This window comes from Leptodactylus fuscus, chromosome 2 (assembly GCF_031893055.1).
Source record: "Leptodactylus fuscus isolate aLepFus1 chromosome 2, aLepFus1.hap2, whole genome shotgun sequence".
Taxonomy (NCBI): domain Eukaryota; kingdom Metazoa; phylum Chordata; class Amphibia; order Anura; family Leptodactylidae; genus Leptodactylus; species Leptodactylus fuscus.
The window spans coordinates 80,148,077-80,168,132 of NC_134266.1; the positions used below are offsets into that span (position 1 = coordinate 80,148,077).

The 20,056-nt window shown below is 41.5% G+C and overlaps 1 protein-coding gene across 1 annotated transcript in view; it reads right to left on the reverse strand.

Annotated features, from left to right (window-relative positions):
- Window positions 1-239: 239 nt before the first annotated feature.
- ST7L (suppression of tumorigenicity 7 like) overlaps window positions 240-20,056 on the reverse strand; it is a 109,389-nt gene continuing 89,572 nt past the window's right edge. Inside the window, exons 14-15 of the mRNA XM_075264064.1 lie at window positions 17,578-17,717; window positions 240-561 (exon numbers count right to left, since the gene is read on the reverse strand). Coding sequence (XP_075120165.1) covers window positions 466-561; window positions 17,578-17,717 — 236 coding nt within the window. The 3' untranslated portion in view covers window positions 240-465. The remainder of the gene's footprint in view (window positions 562-17,577; window positions 17,718-20,056) is intronic.

Genomic DNA, 20,056 nt, shown 5'->3' on the forward strand with positions numbered 1-20,056 from the left:
TCTCTTTTGTTCTACACTATCTGTAAAAATTAGAAAGGAGGGAGGGGCTGTATCTGATCACATGACCTGGGTTCAGAAACCAGACAAGGTCCAGCTGGAATGAATACAAGGAGATAGTAAGTTAAACACTATGGAGAGCCCCTTTAAAACCTCCATGTGTTTACAGTGGACATATTCCTGCTGGACATAAATGTAATTCTAACTAACAATCAACACAAGATGAAAAAAAACTCATTAACAAGGCATAATTAGTTCACTTTTTTAATTCTTTATGAAATTTAAATTCCCTTCAATTTGGTCATTTTTTTTCCCCCTTGGAAAAGAATAGTCTACAGATTTGAAATGAAGGATTCTGGAAGAGAGGGCCACAGCCACGGCTGAAATACATTTTCATGTGTTGCCTGTAAATGTGATCAAAACTGAAGAGGTCCCAAATGTTATCTTCTGTTCCGTAGAGGTATACGCTTACATACGGGTCAGCTGGTGCCAAAGACTAGATGGCATGATGCTCTCAATCTTTTCCAGCAAAAAGGTGAAGGGTGTGAGCAAAGTCACGAAAAACTGAAAGAGAAAACAGATTATGAGCACAGTGTCTGGGTTCCAACATCGTAGCAGAGCCAGCTTCATTCCAGCATGCAGAGGGAGAAATAGCAAGAGCCAGCAGGGCTATTCCCTCTACATTCAACACATGCACTACATTGAAGTCTGGTGTTATCTAATTCCTGCGTCAAAGACAGATCTGTCATTTCTCTTCCAAGGGGAATGCAAAGGAAATTCTTCTAATACGTGATACACAGGAATCTGTGTCAGTAAAGGTAAAGTCATGGGAAGCTTTAACCCTATAATGCTCCATCTTCTCCATTATTGACTATTTTACCTTTTTTCATGTTTTTTAAATCTATCTGTTGGAAAGAACAACTACAATATTCTTATCAACGTTTTTTTTTTTCAAAAGAAATATTTCTTGGTAAAGAATATCATATACAACAATATGATTTAACCCAATGACCACATACACATGCATCAATAATAGAAGAGAAATGAAACATCAAGTATTTTAGAAAGCTGTAACACTTTATACTTTGCGAGGATTAATTGTAGTGTACAAAGGTTCACAGTTATTACGTATGATAGGTTACAAGTGTCTGTTTGCAAATGGCACTACTTATAAGGTTCCTTGTCCCGTTTGGTCACAAATGTATAACCAGTGCACCACTGACTTAAAGGGAATGACCAGAGATAGACAGGATACAAGGGACCCTTATTCTCTAATTTATCATGAATAGCGCCTTTTTAAGATGAATATGTATTGTAGGCAGACAATCTAATGTTGATTATAGGTAATCAAAATCTATATGCATTCAGACTAACATTACCAATTATTATAGCTGCTGACTTAGCTTTACACTGCACCTTTAGTTTGTATATATATATACACACATACATACATACACATAGCCAGTAGAACTTATCACTCGCTGTCAAGTATTACCCTGAACGTCCATCTGCACTGCAAGGTGATTTCACCACCACTCCCCTCCCTCAAAAGAAGGTGGTACTTTCATTAAGACCAAATGAACAATCACTGATGACAATGTCATATAAAAAATTGAGAGTCTTCAGTAGTTGATACCTTTTTTTAATGGCTAGCTAAAAATGATGACAGATTTCAAGCTTTCGAGGCTCTAGGCCTCTTCCTCAGGCATACAATGACAACTTCCAATGACAATGACAACATTTTAGGGGGCACACGGTGGCTCAGTGGTTAGCACTGCAGCCTTGCAGCGCTGGAGTCCTGGTGTTCAAATCCCGCCAAGGGCAAAAAACCATCTGCAAGGAGTTTGTATGTTCTCCCCGTGTTTGCATGGATTTCCATCCCATATTTCAAAAAGACATACTGATAGGGAAAAATGTACATTGTGAGCTCTATGTGGGGCACACAATCTCCATAAAAAAAAAAAATAAAAAAAACATTTAGATCACTAAACTGGCAGCACAATATAAACAACTAAATCTACATAGTTGAGACAATGCTTTGGGGTGATTTTTACCTAGTGTGTATAGTAGTCCTGTACAAGAATAAAATCCACAAGGTGAACTGATCGCCAACGGATGGCCCTCCATAGTGATTTATGGCGATGAAGAAACCTCTTCATAAAGCTAAAAATGAACATGCTTCAAATCATTTGTGTCCCTGTTTGGCCTTTTAGATGGTTTAGTTTTATAGAGTTTAGAGAGGGTTTTTTTGTTCACCTCGAGGACAAGACATTCTAAGCCTAAATGTTCAGGCTGTGTGAGTTTAGCCAACTGGCCATGTAAAGACAGGAAGAGGTACTCTTGTATGTGAATAGGATATGTTCCTTCATGGATGCGTTACAGGGGAATACAATGTTACCCTTTAGCTTTGTGACCCACAAACCAAAACAGCAGTAAAAGATAAACTACAATGTCATAAAATAACATTTGCAGGGTTCAGTAAGACAGCAGCCCCTTTTTACTCATCACCTTTTACGAAGATGCAGCCCATTATGGGCTCACTGACATTATAGGCATGTGCTGATGTTTAAACAACAGATTCCTGCTTCAGAGCCAAGTCTTGGTCCCTTATGAACATCAACAAACCTTAGAATTTTTTTTTGCTTTACGGTGTGGTTTCCAACATTACAATTTCCCTTCCCATGCTAGGAAATGAAATTGCATGCAAAATACTTTGGCACCAGCAATAAGCTTTGTTTTTAACGTTGTCTGTGCCGGCTATTCATCCCTCCTGATTTTATTTTAGTTTCCAGTGATGACAGCAGCCTTTTAAAGGAATCTGTCTTCACATCCTAAGCCTTAAAGGGGCTACCTACTGGGTCACTACAGAATCCATTGTTAATGCTACGCTGAGACCGTCCACTGAGTCTTCATGATCTTGACAGTCTAACGCTCTATTCACACAGCTGAGCTGTTTCCTGGCTACATGTTTAATGGATGATCTGTCTCTACTCTGGGTACGGGTTTTATTAGTGACTACAGAGTCAAGGAGAGGGGAGGAAAACAGTCTAAAATGCAGAATGCAGCATTTGTAAAAAGGAAAAAAAATTACAAAATTTCTTACATTTATCTGTATTATTCATACATGAAAAGTTGTTCATTAATTGGAGATATTCTTTAATGCGCAGTAGTACTACCTTGCCACCTTAATTTTGTTCCCTTTGACTAGGTAATCCTCTCCTTTTCCCATTCTTTTGAGCTCAATGGTAATCCCCGTAGTCAAGATTCTGGGATATTTAGGAGGCATGCAGAGTTCTCTTCTCTCATTCAATATTACTAGTGTAGTAACTGTAAATGGACCTGGAGATTATGGACCCGATATGAAGGATAGCCAGCTAAAAGTAATAACAGACTCTAAAGGGGAAATGAAACCTGGAATATGTGCCTGAAATCCAATGTAAACGGAGTCTGTCACCAAGGAACACACATAGGTCAGGCTCACCTAAAAGCATTGCATTTTCACCATGACAATTCATGTCCGTCTCCACTGCAGAAATAAGAATTTATTTCATAGTAAATGCATAGTATGCAAATGAGTAGTTTGGAGCACATAGGATGGCCCCAATTGCTCCAAACTGCTACATCCTACACTGCATCCTACTTCCCCCTTCTTTCAGTGACAAGGCCAGGAAGCTAAACTGACCTAATCTCACTTGATCCTGGTGCAGCTACACTCTGTAAGGGACGCCAAGGCACGTGCAAATACTAAGGGCTTGTTCACATCTGCACCCGGGGTCTTCACTTTCAGGCTTCTGTTTCCTGCCCGAAACGGGGAAGGGGACGGAAACCTGCAGGCGTTTTTCAAACGCATTCAAATTAATGGGTTTGAAAAGTGTCCGGCCATGAGAACCGGTGAGTGTTTTGGGATCTCCATGGCGAAACAGTTTTTTTTTTAACTGGACACAAAGTCGGACATGCAGGACTTTGTGTGTGGTTTAAAACAAACTGGTTTTGCTGCAGAGAGCACAAAAACACTCACTGGCGCTCACGGTCTGACAGGTTTCCGTCTTCTACCTGCAGAAGACGGAAACCTGAGAACAGAAACTGGACACTGGTGTGAACCCAGCATTAGCAGTATATAAAGTCTGAAATGCATCCCTCCTACAGTTATCATCTATGCAGTTACATTTGAGGTTCTTGGTGTACATTTTGATCAAACTTTAAAAGCCCATCTGCCCTGACAAGGCAACCTCATTCAGATAGAACCATTCACTAAACAGTCACACCTCTCTCGGGCCCAGACAAGTTCTATTCTGGATAAAATACCCTTGAGCAGACAGAAGGCCAATGTGCAAGTAGACACACCCCCTTAAGTGAACACGACACTTTCTAGGTAAGGGCTCGTTCACATCTGCGTTCTGTTCTCCGTTCTGCAGGTTTCCATTTCCTGCATAAAACAGAGCAGGAGACGGAAACCTGCAGGACTCTTTCTCACCCATTCATTTGAATGTGTGAGAAAGCTGTCCAGCCGTGAGCGGCGGTGAGCGTTTTATGCTCTCCGCCGCGAAACCAGGTTTTTTAATCCGGACACAGAGTCGGACATGCAGTACTCTGTGTCCGGATTAAAAAATCCGGTTTCGCAGCGGAGAGCATAAAACGCTCACTGCCGGACCCGGTCTGTGCTTTCCGTCTTCTGCATGCAGAAGACGGAAAGCACAGAACGGAGAGTAGAACGCAGGTGTGAACCTAGCGTAAGGCCCCACATTGAGGAAACACAGCTTTTCTTGTTGCAGATTTTGTTGCATTTTTTTTTTTTTTTTTATCTATCCAAAGCCAAAAATGGCTACAAAAGGAAAATATATAAGAAGTATTTATAATTCTCCCTTTTGCTCAATCCACTCCTGGCTTTGGCTCATAAAAACCTCAACAAAATCTGCAGAAAATAAAGCTGCATTCTCCACAACTTGGGGCCTCAACCTCCATCAGAATTTTGTTATGTTCAGTGCAAAAATGATCACAGCAGCTCCAGATTTTTAAGAGAAATAGCTGCCCCATGAAATAAAAAATAATATATATATATATATATATATATATATATATATATATAATTATTCAGATGATACTTTAATTTTCTAAATGGGTTGCCTTCCCTGAAATCAAACTGTGCTGGCACAGGGACAGTTATGGTTCTATTCACACTTAATCCTGTGTGATAGGTAGACTTAATAATACTTGAATATCCAGGTTATAAGTGATACTAGGCCTTTACATTATGTGTCTTGCTGGTATCCATGGCCAAATCATGCCTAATTTGACAACCGCTATCTGCTGTTCATCTGCCCATTCAGTGGGGAGTAATACTGCAGTATGTGTGGTATACACATCTATGTTAAATTAGAGTGAATGAATGAATGAATGAATGAATGAATGAATGACACTAGTCAATGTGATCTTCTGCACATACATTTATGCATATACAAGGTGTGGATACCAACTACACTAAAGCACAGCAACCCATTGTAAGCATGGCATTGAAGGTGTTACATGCCAAGTGATTACACTTGGCATCTTCTCACTTTCCAAATCTATATTGGAGTGGCAGAGTGAAAGCTTTTTGGAAAGTCAAGTCACTGTGAAGCCTTTCAAAAGATGTATAACAAAAGAGAACAGACAAGCAGAGGGGAAAAATACATCAGACACGGCTTTTAATAAGAAAATCCTTCACAGTCAGGGTTTTATTGAAAGAAAATCCTGAATTCCCACAGACCAAAGGGATCAGAGAATCAAAAACTTCAGCCACGGCCTGAGCTGAAGCGCTTTTGGCTCTGAAGTTTCTTGCTAGCATCAAAGTGGATAAAGATTCTTAAATCTCCTTCATCTGTACAGAGGTGAGAACAATGCCTTTATCTTATGGGAAGGCCATAAAACAGAAAGACAGGATGCAGTCAGGGAAGGTGGAAAACTTGCTATCTTATTACCATCTGGACACTGGAGGCAAAGACTTACAAAAGGCAAATTTAAGTGAAAACACCTCACATTGCCATTTCACTTCTATATCTTTATTTACTTCCCAGACTTTCAGCTCCAGCACAGGGTAAAGCAATAGTAGTAACAATGTCTAAACCTGGCATACAGCCTTTATAAGTGAGAAATTAAAGGGGTTGTCTAGAAACAGCACTATGTCGGTCAATAGGCTGCCTTCTGGTATTGCACTTCAGCTCCATTCACTGCAGTACCTGGACAGATATGGTGCGGCACTGCTTCCAGAAAAATAACACACCCTTTTTATCTAGACCCGGTACAGTCTAACTCACAGGGGCTGTTCTACATTGGCCCCCATACGGGAGAATAGTTATTATTAATGATTTGGGGGAAGTTAAGTGATACTGCTACTCGTAAATATTAGGTAGGTGGGTGAAAGTGATGGGTCAACTCAGGCTCCCTCATCTAGCATAAAATTGCTCATTGGTTTGTTTGTTTGTTTTTTTGCTATACAATAAGTGAGCAATGTTTATCTTGCCAGTTACGTCACCATTGCAGTTTTCACTGGTCTTTCCTCACCATTCTCCATTGATATTGTATCATCATGACATGTGAATGCTGAGGCCAATCATGAGCTGCTCCAATGACGTGAATAATTCAAGCCCTTATTTCCTATCATTTTTAAGTAAAACTTAGAACATGCAGAGCAAGGGTATTTCTTATTAAAGGGGCTCTATCAGCAAAATTATGCTGCTAGAGCCCCACATATGCGTGCATAGCCTTTAAAAAGGCTACTCAGGCACTGTAAAAGTTAAATTAAACTACCCCCCCGTTTTAAAATAATAACTTAAAAAAGAATGTTCTCTACTTACGGAACGTGCACGCTGGGCGGGCATTCAGGGTGTGTCTTCATCTTCATCCACGCCTCTTCTTCCTCCGATGTCCTCCAGTCCCGTCCTCCTCCGGCGCTTGCTCGCGGACACTGATAAAAAAAAATAGCCCGGGCGCATGCGCAGTAGCCGTAGTAGAAGCCGCGTGCTACTGCGCATGCGCCCGGGCTATTTTTTTTTTATCAGTGTCCGCGAGCAAGCGCCGCAGGAGGACGGCACCTGAAGACATCAGAGGAAGAAGAGGCGGGGAAGAAGAAGACGGCGCACCCTGAATACCCGCCCAGGGTGCACGTTCCGTAAGTAGAGCACATTCTTTTTTAAGTTATTTTAAAACGGGGGGGGGGGGGGGGTAGTTTGATTTAACTTTTACAGTGCCTGAATAGACTTTTTAAAGGCTATGCACGCATATGTGGGGCTCTAGCAGCATGATTTTGCTGATAGAGCCCCTTTAAGGTAATATATAGCACTGACATGAGCCAAACAAAGCAACTAATCAGCCAATAAATCGTTGTACAAAATAAAACCTATTTAAATTGAAGGTGACAGGCAGAGTGCTGGAGTCCTGGTATATCTCCCCCAGATTCCTGACATATGTGTGGTCCAGGGCGGATCTTGAATAAGCTGCAGTCCAGGTGTGGGTCCTGGGCTCATTACTGGGCCATACAAGGTTGCACTTCAGGGCAGATCCTGGAAGGAGAGGATGTGGCTGGGTCTGTCTTGAAACTCAGAGTCTGGTGAGACGATACTGTGCTACTGTTTTGGTTGATTCGTGTGGCTGGTATTAAGTACGGTTAGTATTTTCTGATTAGTTAGTGCTCAGACGAGCAGGTTTTGTTTTGCCTTAAGTTAAGGCTGTATTTTATTTTGCTTATCCTGTGTCTGACATAAAGGTTAACTTAATGTGTGCTTTTTTTTTTTTTAAATAATCCATTTTTTGCAGCAAGATTTGTGTCTCAGTCTCTGACTGGTTGGGTCCGTACTACTGCTCCTACCAAGCTACCTTCCCCACAACATATACATTCACACATGTAGATCCTGAAGATTCTTTCACACACACTGACTAGATTCCCAAAGTTAGCAGCCGTTTTTATTCTATAACAATAGAAAAGCCATAATGAACAGTGTGACCTTTGTTCCAACATATAAATATAACTTCTTACTAATACAGCTATAGGTTTTACTACGCTTTCACTCAGTGTGCCCTTTCCTTGAATGGAGACACAGACGTATCATACGCAGACGTGCTACATTTTCTGGATGTCACATTAATGCCTTTTAGACGAATCCTGGTAAGGATACATCTGCTTACGCTTTGATCTGTATCACAGTTTTGTAAATCCCAATATATCCTCTCTTAATGCAATCGCACAGTCAGGCCAGCCAGGCACGATGAGATCACAGTCTGATCCTTACAAGCAAGTGATCTTCTACTGCACTGTTTAACTGTAGACTTCTGCTGTTGGCACCACCTGAGGCTGACATGTATTATCTTTTCAGAATTCCCCACCAAAGTTGTGTGTATAGCACCAAGGTGACTGCTAACATCAACACAAGCCTAGGGAAGGCTTTGATGTAAGTCACAGGAAGTGTATGTCTGACTTATGATCAACATGGCTGAAAGACTAAAGTAGAGTTCACCTTTCTGGAAAAATATGTAGAGGACACAGATACAGAATAGTAGCACTGCTATTATTGATATAGTGGAAATTTAACACTGAACCTACCCATTTAAATACAGTATCAGAAATGCTGCTTTGTAAATGGAAGGAGGTTTGGTCTAAAATCCCTATGGAAATTGCAAGTGATGTCAATACATGTTTCTAGCTGATATCTTTACATTATTTCTATAAGAGGAAAAGTACATTTTATAGGAACAAAGATCAGTAAACAGTCTTAGGCCTTGTTAACATCTACGTTGGAGGCTCTTCCAAAATATTTAACAAAAACAAATGCAGTAAAATGATGTACACCATGATGGAAAGCTGAAAGTCAATGGGGTCCATTGCGCTCCACTGACATCCATCATGTGATGAATCTAGCGCCTTTACTTTCCCAGAAACTTTAAGCATACATGTAATTTCAGGTGACTTTTCAAAATCATCTATTATTGTTAGCTGTGTGCACACATGAGCGGTAACACGATTTATGGTCATTATATTGCAAGCTCTGCAGTTGTTTGCAGTTTTCTCTCTTTATGCTAAATCTGGAAATTGCAGTCCTCTCTGAGCTGCTGTGTGTAGACTATTACCTTACACAGCACACAGTAAGGGCTTGTTCACATCTGCGCCCGAGTCTCCGATATGCAGGTTTCCGTTTCCTGCACAAAATAGAGGCAGGAGACAGAAAGCTGCAGGACTCTTTCATACCCATTCATTTCAATGGGTTTGAAAGATGTCCGGCCGTGAGCGGCGGTGAGCGTTTTATGCTCTCCGCTGAGAAACCGTTTTTTTTAAAATTGGACACAGAGTCGGACATGCAGTACTCTGTGTCCGATTTAAAAAGAAAACGGTTTTGCGTCAGAGAGCATAAAACGCTCACGGCCGAACCCGCTCTGACAGCTTTCCGTGTCCTGCATGCAGAAGACGGAAAGCTGAGAACGGAGACCCGAACGCTAGTGTGAACCTACCGTAAGCAGGGGAAGAATCTGCTCTGTAAATGTGTGTCTGTGCAGGACATATGTGGACAAATTTGTTGGTACTCCTTGTTTAATGAAAGGAAAGCCCACAATGGTCACAAAAATAACTTGAATCTGACAAACTGCAATTTGCCAAACTACATGTTGATGGAAACCCACAAAGCAGAGACTGGGCGCAGGTGTGAACCCGCCCTCACAGTTGCTGCCCATAGAAGTATATGAAGAAGGGAGATGTAGAGAGAGAGAGAGAGAGAGAGAGAGAGAGAGATAAAGTCAGACACACACCTCTCCTGTGCTGTCTCATCCCAAAGCTGTATTCACACGTATGCAGCTTACAACTGCTGCTTCTGAGTGTATATAAAAAGAGAATCAGGGAGCAGAATCTCTTCTTCTTTCTGTGTTCTTTGAATAAAAGACATGGCAGCTATTCTCCCCTCACTTTGGAGCCGAGCTCAGAAAAAAAGGGGAAAACTGGTGAAAAATGCAGGATATAATCACAGAGGACAGAAATAGTGTTATTACTGATGTACACCCATGATAGCTTATCGTGAAAATTAATCTGAAACACTAGAGACACTTTAAAGAAGTTTGCTGTTAATGACACTTCTCCCCTATAAGTGTCTGAATACTTGGGGTCCGACTGCCGGGTCCTCCAGTGATCAGGATAATGGGGGAATGAAAGTGAATAGAGGGAAACTGTGCTTGCCTACCCGGCAATCCATTCACTGCTATGGGACTGCGGGCGCTCTTGGAGGTTACAGTCCTGTAGATAGGGGAAAAGGCAGCAACTATTGTGTGTAGTAAGGATTTTAGAATGCCTTTTAAAGGGTTTATAAAGGAATAGACCTAGCAATGAGGTTTCTTCATAATATTAAAAAGTGTACTTAAAAGGGGTGTCCGATTGCTGTGGGCCAACTGCTGGGTCCCCCAAAGTCTCCTTCTGAATTGAGTGCCACTGCGTTTGTATAAATGGGCGCCATTCAGTGCTTTGGAGCTGCAGCCAGTGCTGGAAATTACTGCACTGGCAGCTTTGTAGCAGTGAATGGAGGCTCCATTCAGAAGGAGGCTATAGATGACCTTCTGCCAATCTGAGGTGGCAGATTTGTAGGAAGATGGAGGGCAGCAACCAATAATGAAGTGTAGAGACTGGTCAGCATCCCACTGGTAACAATGTGCTTCAGAAGGTCAGTGGCAACCACACAAAGTCCCAGCATACATTTGTTTCTTTTCCATTCCTGGGTGTAGTTAGGAGATAGCGCCTTTGCATACTGTAGGTGTTATAAGTATAATGTACAGCTCAGGTGACAGAAGAAGAAGGAGGAAGTCCTCTGTGATAATTCTGACCAGAGCAGACTTTGCGATTCGAATCCTCCCAGAACCTTCCTGATCAAAGGGAAAAAATGACAACACAGGTGGAAGATTTCAGGAAATAACTCAGAGGTCCGGGATCCATAAATATAATGAGGTTCATGATTTCAGATTATTGGACTCGCAACATGGCGTAGGGGCACTGTACCTTTTTTACACATAGTAAATGACAAATGATGGAAGCTTTGTGTGGATGCATAATTGTATACGAGCACTTCACTCCTATGTAGCCTCGAGTGATGAGCTGGAAGGGAGCATGGAAGCAGAGTTCTCCTTTATGATTGCCTCAACATCAAATGTGTGTGTGTGGGGTGAATAAGGGGAACAGATATCCACCAGAATTGGTATACAGCGAGTGGATAAGTCTGTGGGTGTGACCTCTGATCCCTGACACGTGCATTAAGCTTTGGAGTAAACAAGTGAGTGCTGGGATTCTGTATAAAACAATGATGAGACAAGACACATATTCCAGGCCCCATACACAATCTGCAGAGCCTTATGTGTTAATACCGGGCAGCTGAACAGCCACACATTCTCCTATGTTACATGCACCTACCCTAATAGGACTTAGCAAAGTAATTAACTAATATGATCCTACAGCACAACTTTTACATAGCATTGATGTCACTAATATACCTGTACTGATGCAGGAAACACAAAGGGGAAATTATGCAACTTTTAAAGGCCATAATTATGGACAACAGAATTTGCTAAAAAGGTTCTTATGACTTTTGGAACTTGCACAAAAATCTTGCTAATATTTCCATGTGTACACCACTCTCTAGTGGTGCAGACCCAAACAGTCAAGACAGGGACACAAAACATGCAAAACACAAAACTGGTTTATTTAGAAAAAAAAAGCTAAAGAAAGTAAAGAAAATAAATAAACCTTGACTTCAGGCATAAAATGAGCAAAACAAAATATATCCTTAACTTCAGGCAAAAACAAAACAAAAAAACCTGCTCGTCTGAACAACTAAACAGAAGTGATAACCTAACTATACATGTGGCTTACTTCCAGCTACACGAACAAAACAGGAGCAATGTTGTCTCACTGGACTCGGGGTTGCAGGACAGAACCACACACCTTTCACCCTATTGAACTGCACTGCAATGCAAGAGCTGTAGTCTTTTTCTGGCCCAGTAATGAGCCAAGGATCTACACCAGGGCTGAGGCCTACTCCAGATCCGCCCTGGACCACACATATGTCAGAAACCTGGGGCTGATAAATCTGGACTCCAGCACTCTGCCTGTCAGAATATAATTCACAAAAATTGTTGCAATGGAGTAGAAAATGGAGTAATATCTCAGGACAAAAAAGTGTTAGACTTAAAGATGTACCAACTTTATAAAACACTGTGCAGCATTTTGTAATTTACACAGGGGCAAACTGCTGCAAATTGGACTTTAAAAGCTTCAACACACGTCGTTTTATAGCATACAGTAGTATATGCCACCCATATGTTTCTTGCTTTCTCTCCCTGTACAGGAAAACTTAGTTTGCACTTTTTTTTTTTTTTTTAAAGTCTGCTAGCCCAATGGAGTCCAAAAGGCTACTCTTTTGGCCTCTCAGGTGGAAAATAAAATTCTATGGATAACATTCGATATGTACATCAAATGTAAGGCTTGAGAGCAATGTGCACAGTGTCTGCCAGCTCATTTCCCACAATGCTCTCTGGTAACAGAGCCCCTTCCATTTGTTTCCAATCCCATTGGCTATGCATTAACGTCTGTTGTGCTCATCCTGTGACAGATAAGAGCAACGGACACTGAATAAAGGTAGTGTGAACCCACCCCAAGTTTTGTCACTAGATGACTCAGTATAACAGTTCAGCATACTATGCTATTCAATATTGAAGTCAGACTTATAAAAGCCTGCCAATCTATAAGGACAGTCTTTGGCCTCAGCCGAGTGAAAGTGGACTTATGAGTAAATCTGATATACGCACCAGGAGCAAAAAGCTACTGCAAAATAGTGTAACAGCAGCAGGTCATTATTTCACACATATATTGTACTAGCATGTGCCCGCGACTTAGTCTGCGGGTTGGCATTGGCACTGTGCTGCTTATATTTAGACATTCGTGTTTGGTTAGGAGTCGCCGTGTGGCCCCACATTCACCCCTGCGCGCCCTGACCTCGTTTACCCCTCGCCTGTCCCTGCAGTCTCTCCACCTACCGCCTTGCCCTGGCTCCCCCCCTCTCCTTTCTTCCCCCGTGATCATACGCCTTCCCTGTCCTGCGCACCCGGCCCCCCTCTCTATCTGATGCTCCTGCCCCCCACCCAGAGCACCCCCTCCTCCCTGCACCCTCTCCCACGCCGCACCGGCTCCCCTTTCCCTCCCGGGCCCTCCCTCCCCTGGCCCCCTCTGTTCGGCTGTTTACACGTGATTGAGGAACAAACATCCAAACCCACAAACATCCAAAGTTTCACATTTATAATATTAGTAGGATATTGCTATTTATCTAATGTCGGTCACTTATTACCTATTTGAAATACGGCCATGTTAGACGTTAATCCTAATATCCCCACACAATTTTGTACATATGCTTGACAGATAGTGTAAAATCTATGTTTGGTAGCTGGGTCACCTACTGCACACTTTCTTGTTATCTTTCAAGTGCATGCGTTTGTGTGTGGTCTCACATCTCAGCGCTCGGACCCCACTGCATAATCCATCAATTTTCTGCTGCATTGTCAGCCTCAGATTTATTTCCTGCCTGGTAACTACCCACATCATCTCCTTGGTTTGGTCATTATTATGATGTCCATATCTTCAAATCATATACTGTGCAAATGTAGTAGATCTAAATGTTATGATTTGTTTGACTACACCTTCTATCAGAAAATTTGTCATTGGTGGGTGTTTTGCCAACGGTAATCCAATGAGTTCCAAAACAAAAACAAAGCAGAGCTTTTGTGTCCTTTAGGAAGAGGAGGCTTTGCATGCACAATCTTCTCTAAAATCAGTTGGAAATACTAAAGCCTTCATAATGAGAGTAGATATGCATGTGTGGCCTCTACAATAGGAAAGCTAGCCCCCTACCTGCTAAACCTTCATGGATGTCACAAAATTGGATAACTCCCTTTTATGAAATGTAGTAACTGTAGTTGCTGTATTAGGGTATGTTCACACAGTGACTTCTGAGCAGTCTTCTGCCTCAAAAAGACAGCCCCAAAATGTCCCTAAGGAATTTATGGAAGAAAGCCCAGGTTAACCAATTCTGGACCGCCCATTGGATTTTTATGTCTGGAAGGTGGTTGCCTTGTTCTGCAAGGACGTACTAGTATATCCAAGCAGACTTGAAATCGTGCAGCTGCTGAAACGGGGGCCAGCTGTAGCTTCAGCCGGAGCTTACCTTCTCTGCCTTCCTGACCGCTGTGTATACTGTGATCGCTTTGTGGCTGCCCTCTGACCCGGCGGTCATGTGATCTGCCAGGATCAGCGTGTGTTAGAGCTGCCGGGTCCACATCAGTTCTATAGTAAAGGGCAGAAATCAGCCTCCCCCCCCCCCCCCCCTCCGAAAATGTATTTAATCCTGGACCACAAATTAGCCTGGTACTGAAGTGGTCAATCCACGTGAGGTCACTTACTACAGGTAGTGCTGATTCTACTGTGGAAATTGCAGCAAGATTAAGAAGGATACTTTTTCCAGCATGCTGAAAGAAACTTCCCTTATGTCTTCCATTGAAAACATTTTGAGGGTCAGTTTTTGAAGTGTGAGCTCCTCTTCTGACATGTGAATATAACCTTGATTCTCATTTGGCCAACAGCTACCAGATGAACATCATGGCAGTCGTGGCCAGAAAGGCAAGTGCTGCAGCATGTTTAAAAGGATCCTATCATTGGATACCCTTTTTTTCTGACTAACACATGACTGCGCATGCCAGCGGCCACAAGAAAATGGCCGCTTACTCAGTAAGCTGTGTAAGCGGCCATTTTCTTGTGGCCGCTAACAAAGCTTACTGAGTAAGCGGACATTTTCTTGTGGCCGCTTACACAGCTTACTGAGTAAGCAGCCATTTTTCTTGTGGTCCGGGCATGCGCAGTCGGCTCTGCCCGAGGCCTATAAGAAACCCAGGACAGAAGATGACACAGGTAGAGGGCATTCCAGAAGAAGATAGAGGCGTCTCTGGAGAGTTCTCTCATGGTATTGGGGGTGCCCCCAGTGCTGTTTGAGGGCTGGGGCCCGCCCCCAATGCTGCGAGAGGACTCATTTGCATACCGAAGAAAACCCGGATTTCTACCGAACGGCGGTGAGGAGAAGACATCTAAAGGTAGGAGAAGAATAGCCTTTCTTAAAGCTAATTCTACATGTTAGTCAGAAAAAAAGGAAATCCAATGATAGGATCCCTTTAATGTTACTGCTTCTGAGTGCTGCAGCCCCTTCAATCTGGTCAATGGCACTGTCTCTTACAGTGGGGTTTTAGACTGATGTGCTCCTGGTGAATGGTTTCTGTGAGTTTCTGCTCCTTTAGTAACCAATATACAATTAAGACTATGGCTTTAAAAACATTTCAGCTCCTTTCAATATGTAGAGAACCCTCTAGCCATTGCTACAGTATATGGCTTACAAATCTGCATAGGATATAGGTTACATAGCCAAATGCTGTGAGTCAAATGAGACCAGTTCATATTCCAGAACACAAAGGGGAAAAAATGCAGGTGGTACTGCCTAAGTTACATATAGAGTACAATGTTATGAAAGTATGAAATAGCTAATCCAACGAACAGAGCCATGTATATTCCCAGTCCGTGCACCCATAGAATAGAAGGCATTACACAAGACAAGACAGACGTCTAATCATGGTATGTACAGATATGGCCGCAGCTGTGAGGCTGTCCATGCTCCTTTCTCCTTCAGACAGACAAAAGACAGTGTTTATAGAGAAAACTAAATTGATTGTAAGCAGGGTTTGTTTAGGGGGCTTGGAAACTACCAGTTTATCTTGGCAATAGTATATGTAAGGAATTTTGCTCTGTTTGATATATGTTTATATCCCATGCTACCTATTTCTCAAGAATGTTTTTACATTTAATTCTGATTGTCACGCTCTTAACCTTTTCTTTACTGCTTTGCTAAGCCGCATATAAGATACTACAGAGTTCTTTCTCCTCTATTATCCATTCGCCAATTGTAGGACACATATGAGGAGCACCTTAGGCGTTTTATTAACCCTATACTACATAGAAAGAGAACTTCAAGGCAAGATGTATGTAGTGGAATAAAGCTCCTCTACATGATAATGTTGGGTTACTGAGCCCCAGTTGACGCTCATCTGCAAAACCGTGCAATTCACTTAACATAGTCCTAGAGGAACTGATGGAGCAGATAGCTAAGCCCATGCTTACAATACAGCCAGCAAGGGACTGCACAGGAATTAATCACAGCCATGTCCAACTGCATTTTTTCACTTAACGCATAGCAGAAGTTTGGAGAAAGGAGGCCCCACTGCCAGGCCTGCAAATGCTTTGACAAAAATTAGTACACAGATCCAGGAAGAAATATGTTTTGTTAATTTAACCCCTCCAGGTGCAAAGTGATATTTAAAAGCTGTGGTTAATCTTTATTGGGGTGTTCCATCTTTTAATAGTACTATTAAATATATATTTCTGTATCTGAAGCATGCACGTGGATTTCATAACATGAGCTACTTGCTTGCTCCCCTCTGGTATACATACAGGTCATTGCAGAAGGTGCCAGGTTGTACTTAATGAAGTAGTTGGCATTGTGACTGGCATTTTTGACAATTCATACACCCGTCTTAATAAGAACTGGCAGATGAAAGGTATGGCTGATTTATGATGAGGCTTCGGCCACTTTATAAATCAGTCACACTCCTGTGCGGCAGAATGGAGATCTATGCCAGTTAAGAACAAGTTAGGAAGTGATACTTAATGGATATGCAAATCAGTTTGTAAGTGCATTGGGGGTGGGCTTAATTTGGTAGATTTACATACAGACAAGCAGTGACACAAACAGCGCCTGAAAATGTCATTCACTGCTAAAGAGCTGTCATCGGGCGGCCATTTAAGAGGACATTCTAAGCTCTTTTGGCTAGCTTAGGGTAAAACTGGTAACTTTGGTCCCACCCATGAATACACTTCAAACTAATCTGCCTATCCATAACATGCATTGTTTCATCTCTTTGTGGCTATAATGGATATGAATACAGGTAACTTATGTTTCTGCTCCTACTAAACGCCTCTACACAGCACGATTATTTAGTTGGAAGGCATTTTAAACCTGACAGACTCGGTCAAACTTGTGGTACGACTCCATGTACCCAATCAGAGGCCTCACTGGTACCTGACATTACTCAGCAGGCCTGAAGAAGACGAGGAGCAGCAGATGAGAGTAACACAGTTTTTTTTTTTTAAGGTTTGCTCGCCTTCTCCGGGACTCTGCAAATTATAACAATAGTACTGGTTTGGACGTGTTCGGTCGAAACAAAACTGAAGGCAAAGGCTCGCAAATAATGTAATAACTGAACCTAAATAACCGATTTATCAATTTATCCGGATTGCTGATCTTTTTCATTTATTTCTTGATTTATCGCGCAGCCATAACAGTACCGGTCAACCAATGTTCCGGTTAGTAAAGACAAACACTTTATCTATGCCAAATTATATATCTTGCCTGTATAATCGTAAGGAAGAAAACCATTTCATGTGCATTTACAGATTTATTAAGAAAATATAAAGTCTAGTGCATGAATACTTACAGCTTTTGCGAAAACTCCCATGAGCTCTGGAAACTGGTGGGTAAGAAGTGCTAGCATTGCAGTAAAAGAACATAGCCCGGCTGTGAAATGAATGAAGAATGGCAGCTCCTTCTTTGGATATACAGACACTTCATGAAAGGCTGTGTAAAGATACAAAAACATCACAACACTTTTATGAGAACGTACAATCAAAAGTCCCTTATGCAGTAGAGGCAATATGTGAACTGTGGGTAGGCCTTCAGCTGCCTGGACCACTACTCTTGTTGCCGAGGACCCTACTTTAGTGAAAGTTCATCTTCACATTGCTATGACATCACCCATTCTAGTTGACCAGCAATAGCATGGCTAGTAGGGCTGAAAGCCTACCCCCAAGTGCTCCAACTGCCTTTTTTTGCATCAGAGTTCAAAGTAGTTTCCTTCCAAATCTGAATAAGTTACATACATAACACAGGCAAATTATTTATCACTGTAATATGCTGTCGAGTGCAGTGGTTGAATATGCTTGGGGAGGTGGTAGATTCCCTTTAAATGATTTCACACTGGGGCTAAAGTAGCGATTTTAGATGAGACCCCTGACATGTGATCAAAGATTGCCATGTCATCCTGGAACACATGCACTAATGTGACATTACCAAGGATACAACTCAAGAGTCACAAAATGGCAGCACTGATCAAAGATTCTGCTGCTCCACTGTAGGACCTCCGGTGTCTTAACATGACCCCATTAAATTGAATTAGTGCAGATTATGCAGGATGACATAGTAACACATGGTTGCTTGACATTTGAGTCGTAATCAAAATTGTTGTTTAGGCCCAGACTAGTTGTATACATGGGAAAGGTCAGCTACTCATTTTCAACTCATCTTAATTTGGTAAAACCGATATATGAATGATAGAGTATAACATAGGCAATCCCTGTAAAATACATTTAGCAAAACAAACATTGACCTCTTGACAACCCACCAAATTTTGGCCTCAAGGAGTTCAACATTTTTCACTGTTGCCTCTTGGCATAAACTATTGTGTATACCTGTGGTTTCAGACGGTGCAACACATTTTTGAGCAAGACTTTTCATGACAATACAAAAGTGGTTGCTCTGCAGCGCATATAGGAGGGATTTTGTTGGGGAGAGGTTGTGGCATAAGAAGGGGCACGATAACTATGTGGTGGGAACTAACAGGAGATGGGAAACGTGTGTGCGCTCTGCAAACTGAGCTTTTGAGCCCATGAGCCATTAGTCATGTCCCCCAGTCTTCCATTCTTCTAAAATGGTGCCTTCATTCTAGCTTGGTTAGCAGGCTTGTTAAAAGGAGGATTAATTTACAGATTCTGAAGTTCCAACTGTGAGTTGGACTGAGGACTAGTTAGTAAGATATAAATATTTTAGCACACGTCAAGAAATATGTCTATAATGTTTCAAGAAGAAAACAATTGTCATACAAAGACTTTTCTTTGGCATGTAGACACCATTATATGTGAAGACATGGACTGCTTTCCAAAAAAAACAACCTAAAAAAAAGTCACTTGGCACATAAAATGCTAATTATTTCATCAGCTAAATGACTATTAAGACTAACAAAGCATCTAATGTGCACACCATTAAGTAATGAAAAAAACAATGGAAGGCCAATACAAGCTGTCAAGTTGTTGGAAAACCATAGGAGAGATAGCTGGACAGTTGTGGACAGAAACATCTTGCCTTTACTACTTTGAAAATATTTCCCAGCTAGGAAAAACTCCCACGTCAAGACCAAATGCGTTTTCCATCAATCACTATGCGATGGTGTCAAGTATGAAATCAGATTATATGTCTAAGCCTAAAATATCAGAGCTTGGCAGTCATAAATGTGTTTTACAAGGGCCATTTTTATGTTTAGATTGGAGTCTGACATTTCTTGAAAAGTGATGAGAAAAGGTTATTATATTCATAGTTTGTAATTAACACAACAAAAATGAACACGTTAAGGCGAGTCCTTACTGGCATCAAAGCAGGATCAGGTCTACTGCACTGTATACATTATGCACTACAATATGCGTGATGTTCATTAAACCCTCATTTTGCACCGTCTACAATCTGCACTAAACTCTCTTACATATAAACTCTCCCCCAGACCTCTTTTTCTGATACAATTAACATATTACAATTAATGTAAATACAAATCATAAAGCATGTTTAAGTGATCCTCTTGGGCGTGTACATCTCAAGCTTTCAGATCGGCACAGTCAACTAAAAGTTCTTTCTATACCTTCCAACATATGAATACAGTTGAAACCAGAAGTTTACATACACTACATACAGTCACATAGGCAAGTTTTTCTCACTATCTGTCATGAAATCAGAATAAACCTTTCCTGCTTTAGGTTGATTAGGATTACCAAAATTATTTATAGTTGTCAAATGCCAGAATAATGAGAGATATAATTTTTTAAGGCATTTTATTATTTTTTTTTTTTTTTTATTATTAATAACAAATTTAC